Here is a 9,247-nt window from a genome sequence, read left to right on the forward strand (position 1 = left end):
GCTTTAGATTCTCGTTTATAGATAATCTAATTGTATATACCTGCCCGTCCCTCTTTCTATACTCATGCCTTGATTAATTAAGTCGCTAACATTATAGGTGTTTATATTATAGATAGGCAAAGGTTTAAAGTAAGGTAGTAGTTCTTTATTTATTTAATATAATAGTTTATAATATTAAGTAAGCGGAATAAAGTCCTTATTATTAGTTATACGATTTCTAACTATATTAGTTATTTATTTAATTAATAAAGCTATTTAGTTACTATTAGTATTAATATTCTTATTCAATATATATAAGTTATATTTATACGTTACTTATCTATATAAGAGACAGAATAGTATTCTAGGCCCTATAAATATAATATAATAACTACCCAAAGAGGAGTTAGAATTAGCTAGGTAGTTAATAAAAGTACAATTTAAAATAAAACTAGTTAAGCTATATAACGAGAAATAGTAAGTAAGGTTATATAAGGAGCTTTATAAGCTTAATAATATCTATAATATCTATTACGTACCTTATATATAAAGGAGAATTTCTTAAAAATATAGTTATATATTTAGAGGACTACAGTCCTTACCTTAAATAGTTCTCTCTTTATAGTAAATCTTAGAATATAATTAGAGTTAATCTGTTAGGTACTTACCCCATAGTTAGATCTTATTATTATGTTTACCTATATACCTAGCCTATTAATAAGTCTACTGTAATATTTACTACAAAGCTTTATTACAAATAGTACTTTATAACTTAAATCTCTCTTTAGTTAATTCTATCCTAGACGCCTTAAGATAGGCATTTAGATAGGCATTAATTAATATATTTCACAAGTCTAGAGTAAAATTTGATTCTTGGAGTTTTGTCTGTGAGATGGCGAAGGCAGCAGAGGAGCTATGACGTTGAACACGTGAGATACAGGCCAATGCCAAGACTGGCTCGTGGCAGGCGAATGCCCCTCTGTTGGAATTACAAGGTCATGGGGTCACAGCGGAGCTATCTTGAGGATCTAATTAATGATAGAGATGACGTAGACGATGAATATTTATTGATTCGTGATGCAGTAGATGCAGTTGATGTCTATGTAGATTGCATGCAGAGTTCGCGTACAGAGCTTAGTCAGCACCCTCAACGCCAATTTCTGACACTCCCCCATGCTGATGACGCTCTCCTCGTCTGTCCCAAATAGGCAATTATGAAGCTATTCCCAAATACCTTGCAAGCGCCATTCGGCCTGCGTATAGAGGGAAAACCTAGTAGGCGAAAAACCTCTGTCACTTGCTGTTAGTTACCGATTTCTAGCGTCACATAGTGCTTCGTAAATTGGTTAATTAGTAGCTGTTTCATAAGTATGTCTCCCAGCTAATCTTTACCTAGTATGTGTACTATTTCAAGTTGACCTTACTAAACTATGTCGTTTCGTACGAAGAGGTATTAAGTTTCGATATGCTTGGCTTTCTAGTAGTATTTCGTGTCGTACGAAAGGTTAACCGTACCCTTGTTATTACAGTAGAGCGTAGGGACAAAAGGGTTGTTGTCGTCGTCTCTCTCCCCTAGATCTCTCGTTAACTTCTTAAGCTATACTGCTAACCTTGCTCCTTCTGATGCCGCCATAATCTCTGCTTCCATTAAGCTTAATGCCGTTAACTTTTGCCTTTGAGCCGTCTAGATTACCGCTCCCCTATAGCGCATGACTGCTATACCTTGGAATGATATCCAATTGTATTCTATTTCCCACGTGGCGTCGGTAAAGATGCTGTAGCTAGTAGGTAGGTTAGTTAACGTAAGCTTGCATAGAGGAAGGTAAACTGCTTGGCTTAAGTAGGTAATTCCTGTTTTGAGCGTGCCGTTTAGGTATTATAGTAGCTGCTTACTTAAGCGGTAATGCGATTCTTTTGGTGCTGCTATAAACCTAGCTAGCTAACTGACAGCATAGCTGGTATTAGGACGTGTATAATTCGAGAGGTAGATCGTAGACCCAATGATCTGTTAGTAGACTGTCGCATCGTCGTACTCGAGGAGGCTTTTAATATTGGGCTTTAGAACAGTACCTATTGGTATTAGTAGCTTAGCCAGATTGCAGTTATCCATTTTCAGCCGTTTAAGTAGCTTCTTAATGTACATCGTCTAATATAGCTTAAGGGTTCGGTTTATATGGTCTTAATAGATTTAGAAGCCTACAAATACCTCTATAGGACCTAGGTCTTTGCATCTCTATTCTCTTAAGATTCTTGTCTTTATAATATTAAGGTGTCTACGCTTTTCTGCGATTAGCATATTATTAACAAATAATAAGATATACACTTCATTTCCTATAAAGAGATTGGGGTTAGCGTTAGCTAATATTAAACCTATACTCTTAAAGAACTTCTTAACCATCTAAAACCATTCTCTCAGTGCCTGCTTTAGGCCGTAAAGTAACTTATTCAGCTTTAAGTAGACGTCTTTTACCCCCTTAAGGTTAGGTTCGAAGTCTCTTAATAGGTTAGGAATCTGCATATAAATCTATTCTTATAACAGCGGGTTTAAGAATGTAGTCTTAACGTCAATATGGTCAAGCTTAAGGTCCTTAACTGCCACCTTTACCATTAGGAACCTAAAGGTGTCGTATTATACAATAGACACAAATGTCTTAAAATAGTCGATGTTAGGGGTTTACTTGTCTCCCCAAATACACAGTCTTGCCTTCTTGCGAATTACTTCTCCCTTAGTGTTATACTTGTGCTTTAGAACTAGCTTACTTAGGAGTAACAACCTTCCTTCTAGTACTCTCCCCCTTATAATAGTATAGGTGTGCATCCTCTTAAGTAAGAGAAATTCTTTAAAGATAGCTTTTATCCAGCCAGGAGCGTCCTCCCTTAAGGCCTAATCTAGCTTAATAGTATTAAAAGGTGCTATAGGTGCTCCTATAGAGGTAGTGTTCTCAGCTTCTAGGTGGACAGCTTTTATAGCTATTACTAACTAAACCACCGTATCGTTAAAAACCCTTATTTATAGTAACCTTCCAGACCTTATTCTCTGCGCATAAGGAATGCGTATCGATGTACTTTATACGGGCGTCCTACCCTTTATATCACTTTGTAGATTTAAGTATCCCACTTAATCTTAACCTGGGCTTCCTACTTAATTTAAGTGGCCCACTTAGTCTTGACCTGGGCTTCCCACTCGGCTTAAGCGGCCCACTTAGTTACTATCTGGCCTACTCTTAGTTCTCGCAACTGGAGTCTCTATTAGCGCGTTTAAGGTAGTAGAGGGAGGTACGGGTTAATTCGCGGCTTGGCTTATAGCGTGATTTAAGCGTCCCGCTTAATCACTATATCTTATAGCTTAACTTATAGCTTGTACCCAAGGTGCTCTATAGGGGAACCTATACTTATTTACTTTAGTATCTCTAAATAGCTTAATTGCTTAGGTATGCAGGTTTATTATTTTAAATTAACTACTCCCTTTTAATCCTATAAAAACGTAATTAGGTCTTATCCGCAAGTTGTACTTCCTAGGGTGTTTCTTAAGTGTATTAATTGGGTTAGCATAACACCCAAAGACGACTAGATTCTTTAAGTTAGGAACTCGTCGGGTGTATACCTCATAGGGTGTAATAGCACCACTGTGCTCGTCGTTAAATGGAAGTGCTAAGGTCGGTACTCAATTCTTAATCTAGATAGCGTGCTCGACCGCGTAGCACCAGAGCTCTACTAGTACATTTCCTTAAAATAGCAGTAACCTTATCTTGTAGTTGACCGTGTAGATCGCGCGCTTAATTACGCCATTATATAAGTGCTTATATGGCGGACAAGGTTTAAAATCAATACCCTAGGGTATTAATTTGTCTTAAAATCTGCGGCCAAACTCCCCCTTTCTATTATCCGCTCGAATCCATACAGCTTTAGTCCTAGTAAATCTCTCTACCCTTGCGATAATCTCTTTAATATGCGGCAGTACCTCTTTAGTTTGGAGGGTTTTAAGAGGGGTAACCTAAGTATAGCGTGTGGCGTCGTCTAGGGCTAGAAGGTAGTAGTTATAGCCTCTGATCAATATACCGATTCGTCCTATAGTATCTAGATATAGCCCTCGACCAGGTATCTTCTCGCGCTTAGTCGTCTTCTTGCTTAGTATTTCTCGCATCTTGCTAGCTAGATAAGCTTCGCATATGCTCTTACCAACGGGTACTACTCTCTTCCTAAGCCTTATGCCTAGTGAGGAGTGCTATACAGGGTAGGCGAAATCCGTTATCAATTAGATTGATACAATACGCGAGATCATATCATATCATATCATATTAATTGATTTTTTTAATCCGCTACCAAATAAGCGAGTAATCTACCAACGTCCTTAGCTTCTCTACTAATTAGGTATTACCTTTCTACCCTCTCTATTTATACTTCTCTTTATATAAAATACTATAAAATAAAATAAAAGTAGTAAAAAAGAGAGGAGATTAAACTTAGTAACTTTTATCTATTTCTTATTATCCTCCAGTTCCACAATCCGATCCTCACCCTCTAATACTCCTACTGCCGCCGCTATAGGCTGAGAATTTTTATCGTACGACGAACATCAAGCCCCATAATCCCGCCACTTGTAATTTCCACAGCACCTACCACAGAACCCTAGGAGACTCCAACACTTAGTAAAGGGGCAAGGGCCTACTAGATGACGTGGAGTCGCCATATAAGCCTTATATGGCTAGCGTTAATTAGCTCTCTGCCTTATACAAGTAATATAGCTTACTTATAGTTGTATTTAGAGATCCACGGCTTTAAATTAGAATTGCATTTATATATAAGGGCCTCCCCATCCGAACCTGCTTCTCCGATACCCCCCCTACCTAAGCCTCTACATTAATCGCCGGCAAAGCTTCTACCCTCTCCTACTTATCCTAAGAGTAGTTAGTTATATAGGTATATCGTACGGAGAGGAGAGTTTACTTACATTATGGCAATGTTGCCGGAGAATCTCTTGTATAATAGGACGGGAAGTATACTAGATAATTGTATTTCCCAATTCTTAATAAAGGACGACGTTGGTGGGATTTAAACTTATAATCTATTAAGTTTAAAAGTTAGTATATATTTATATACGCCACCTACGCGCCTTTAGTAGTTACCTTTACCTAAAATTATTTCATTTATATATCTTATACTTTTACCCCTTAGCGTTATATAATATATCTCTTATATACCTTCCCTTATACAACTACTATATTTCTTTTATTCCTCCTTTTATCCAAAATCTAACTATTCTCTTCTAAAATTTTACTCCTATACTAACTCTTTATATACTCTATTCTTTTAACACTTAATATTTTAAGCTTTATCCTTTCCTATAATATCGTACGACGTCCTCCTAAAAATACTCTCTCTGGTTTATCGCTTATAGCTAGAATTAAAAGTACCTCTCTTGTAAAGAGTGAAAGCCGCGGCTAGCGCTTTATTTGTTGTTCTTAAGACCACTACTAAAGTAGAGAAACTTTAATTTTGTACGGTACTTTAGAGCAGTAGTCCTTGTACTCGTCCTGGCTTGCTAGTTAAGTAACCCTTTTATTTAACTCGTTTATAATTCAATTGTACTTATTAAGTTTCTTATACTTATTTTATAAAAGCTTATTATATAATGTTGTTTAAAGAGAGGTAACAGGCCTCTTTAATTCTTAGTATGTTTCCTAGAGCCGTTAAACCTTTAGAAGTATTATTTTCTGCTATTCCTTCTTCTAAAATGTCTTAATATACTTTATATAACGATTTAGGTAAAGAATAAGTATAGCGGTATAAAGAGGCAAGTTATCTATTCTCTGGTAGTACTTGTTAAACTTCGCCTATATATTCTTTACTCAAAGTAAGAGAGCTTTATTTAATTTAAAGAGTACCTATTATATAATATTAGCTTTAGCTTAAAATAAAGTAGCTAGAGAGTTATATAAGAGAGTTCTCTATATATTTAATAAGCACATCTATTATAAAGAGTACTCGATTAAGTGTTATATAATCCCCTTATGTCTCTAATATTGCACGGTAAAATAGCTTTAGAAAGGTATAAATTGTATAAAGAAGCTTCTAGTCTTATGGCGAGATATAATCCTCCTTAAGCGTATTAAAGTTGCTCTTAATATAGTTATTAATTCCTAACTTATGCTTAAGCGAGACGCTTAGCATTTAATACTAGCTATTTTATCTTATACGATTATTAAGTAGAACTTATCTTCTAACTAAAGCCTTAAACTCCTTTATACGACTTGCTAAGGTATAGAAGTGTACTATAATATTATAAAGCTTACTAAGTGGGCCTATTACTTAGAAAGCCTATTTCTACTTAATCTCTTCCTTATAACTTTACTCCTTTTTACTTATATTATTCCTTTTATATAACTTAATAGCCTTAAGTTTAAGAGTACCTTTAAAGAGGAAGGCCTGGATAGTAAGATTAATAGTATACCCCTGGCAGCGGATACGTTGTTAGATGGGATCCTAGGTAATATCCTTATTATTAGTAAGATACTTATAGATTATACGACAGAGAGTATTATTTATTGTAGAATTATCTGTAATAATAGCTTTAAGCTTTTATATAATCCCATACTCCTCTAGGACTAAAAGAAGAGTATTCTATTATTCGGCTTTACTATAACTAGATACCGTATAAAGGGCAAGAAGAGCTTTTATCTGGTTGTTCTAGCTATTAATAAAGTGGGCGCAGACTATAAGAAGAAGGTGGTTATTTAGGGACGTCTAGATATTAATAGAAAGATAAATACTTATTAATGCTAATTAAACTCGTCTTTATACGATGTTTTTCTATAACTAAAAGGAATAGGTAATTATCTAAGAGATTTCTGTGTATGTTGTTGTTATTAAATTGGATAACTTTAGATTAAGAGCCTAATAGAAGATATAGAATTCTTCCTACTCTACAATCCGGAATAGAAAGTTTTGTACAACAACTAAGTTAATAAGAGCTTGTTGGATAACTTCCTTATTTAGAACCTTTGTAAGGATTATAGAATTAACTTTGTCCGTCCCAAATTCTAATGCTATTTATACCCAAAGTTCCTAAAGCTTTTTAAGTGCTTGCTCCTTCGTACGAGTATAAGGCTGTTTTAAGTCAATAGAGATTGCGTAGTCTTTCGCAAGGTGTTTTTTTATATTTGTGGTTAATAGTGCTAAGTAGCTTTCGCATTAATTACAGTATATAAGCCGTCGGTTCTTTTTATTAAATATTAGCTCGTTTTCGTATAGTGGGCGAGTAAATTTATAGACTGGAGATCAAAGCTAAGCCTGTTATGTGCTAGAGCTCTTAATTAAGCTAGGAGTATTTTTAAGAAGAGATAAATCCGCTTCTGAAGCCATGTTTCGTACGATATTATAGTAGAAAAGTAATAAGTTCAATAGAAGAAAATTTGATGGGGAATGCTAAGGAATATTATGATACTTTGATACGATATAAGATATCGTATCGATAGTGGATCGTCGATCTGTATCGCGATAAGATTAGATTTCGCCTACCCTGGTGCTATAGCTTAAATAGATTACTGTAATTCGTATATCCAGTTCAGTAATGCTATAGGTTAGCATCTGTTTTATTGAGATTTGGTTATAAATTGTATGCTTTCGCCGTCGCATTAAGTGCTTCCTAATGCTCTTATAGTACGTAGAGGTTATTCTTTATAATAGCCTTAAATGTCACGCCTGATTTATGCTTGCCAGTAGCTTAATCGTCTAGGTTAAATGTAATCGAGTAGCCTTCCTAAGTAAGGGTCCTTACTAAGATTAGCTTAATTATCTTAAACGAAGGTACAAGCCAGACGTCTTTTAGCTTTAGGGTACCGATTTAAGCTTGGCCATAGCCTATAGCAGGGACAATAATCCCATTCGCAGTACGGACCTGTTAAGGCGTATTCTATCTCTTTAAATGTGTTAGGTCTAATTGGTCACCAGTAAAGTACTTAGTTGCACCTAAGTCAAGAGCCTAAGCTAGAGACGTCGTTATAAGCATAGCACGTTTAGGGTTAGGGTCAGGGTCAAGGTAGATTGAATTGCTGTCGAATTCGTCCTCAGCTATTGCTACATTCCCTACTTCCTCTGCCTTAGGAGCACCTTAATCTATCTTCCTGGCGTTATTAAATCGGAATTGCTTAAGTAGGGGATAGTCTTTCTGGTAGTAACCTTTCTAATAATATACTCTGCACTTGTCTCTTTCTAGTTATCTTGGCTCTTTAGTTACTTAAGATAACGAGCTATAACGTGATAAGGAATAATCGAATCTACCAGCACAACCTCTGCCCCTTATTCGACCTCAACCTCGGTTTCCCCTTCTCCCCCTAGATTCGTCTTTCCTCTCATATACAAGTGCTGCGGTCTGTGCTTATATAGGGAGAGCAGTCTCTTACTCCTAAAGAAGGGTAATGCAGCTCTTGAGGTCTCGTTTGTCTCATAGGCACTAGGTCTTTGCATTCTGCCAGGTAACATCGCTCGGGAGGGCCAAGAGAAGCTACTCTTTAATATCGTCGTTGGTAAGTGCTTGAGGCGTCGAGGCTAGATTAATCTTAAATTAATTAAGTATACGGAGGAACTCAACGATTTGTATCTTTATAGGGTTAAATATAGTGCTATAGAACTCCCTGTGAAGTCTAGAGATATAGACCTCGTTATTAGCCTTATTAAACTTCTTTATTCCTTCCCACATTCCCTAAATATCGTACGCCTTTATTATCGCACGTATCTCTTCCTGACGGTTGTCTCCTATCGAATTGTAGATAATCTTATTTGCCTCCCCTTGTCTTCTTCTTCTGTCAGTTGAATTGACTCGATTTGGGTCCTCTGCACTAGTAACAAAATCCCAGCCCTCTGATATAATTAGGGCTGCCTCGCAGGTGCGCTCCCAGTCTGCAAAGTTATCTCCATTGAAAATAACGATTTTACCGGCCTTGTGATCGTACGTAGGTGTTGTTGAGGTTAAGGTAGAGGAGGTCATTTTGGGGGTCGATTTTCGAGTCAGGAGAGGTGTTGCTACCCGGGCTCATAACCTGTTGGAATTATAAGGTCATGGGGTCACAGCGGAGCTATCTTGAGGATCTAATTAATGATAGAGATGACGTAGACGATGAATATTTATTGATTCGTGATGCAGTAGATGCAGTTGATGTCTATGTAGAATTGCATGCAGAGTTCGCGTACAGAGCTTAGTCAGCACCCTCAACGCCAATTTCTGATTATCTCGTTCCCAGACCTTTCTGCCAAGGCTTACCTTGCCAAG

The 9,247-nt window shown here is 36.5% G+C and overlaps 1 protein-coding gene across 1 annotated transcript; it reads right to left on the bottom strand.

Annotated features, from left to right (window-relative positions):
* Positions 1-8,295: 8,295 nt before the first annotated feature.
* Positions 8,296-9,046, bottom strand: K441DRAFT_659367 (uncharacterized protein). Its single transcript, XM_067648517.1, has one exon. The coding sequence runs from the start codon at positions 8,963-8,965 to the stop codon at positions 8,681-8,683; it is 285 nt and encodes a 94-aa protein (XP_067504423.1). The 5' UTR covers positions 8,966-9,046; the 3' UTR covers positions 8,296-8,680.
* Positions 9,047-9,247: the final 201 nt, after the last annotated feature.

This window comes from Cenococcum geophilum (genome assembly GCF_001692895.1).
Source record: "Cenococcum geophilum 1.58 unplaced genomic scaffold K441scaffold_19, whole genome shotgun sequence".
NCBI classification, from domain to species: Eukaryota; Fungi; Ascomycota; class Dothideomycetes; order Gloniales; family Gloniaceae; genus Cenococcum; species Cenococcum geophilum.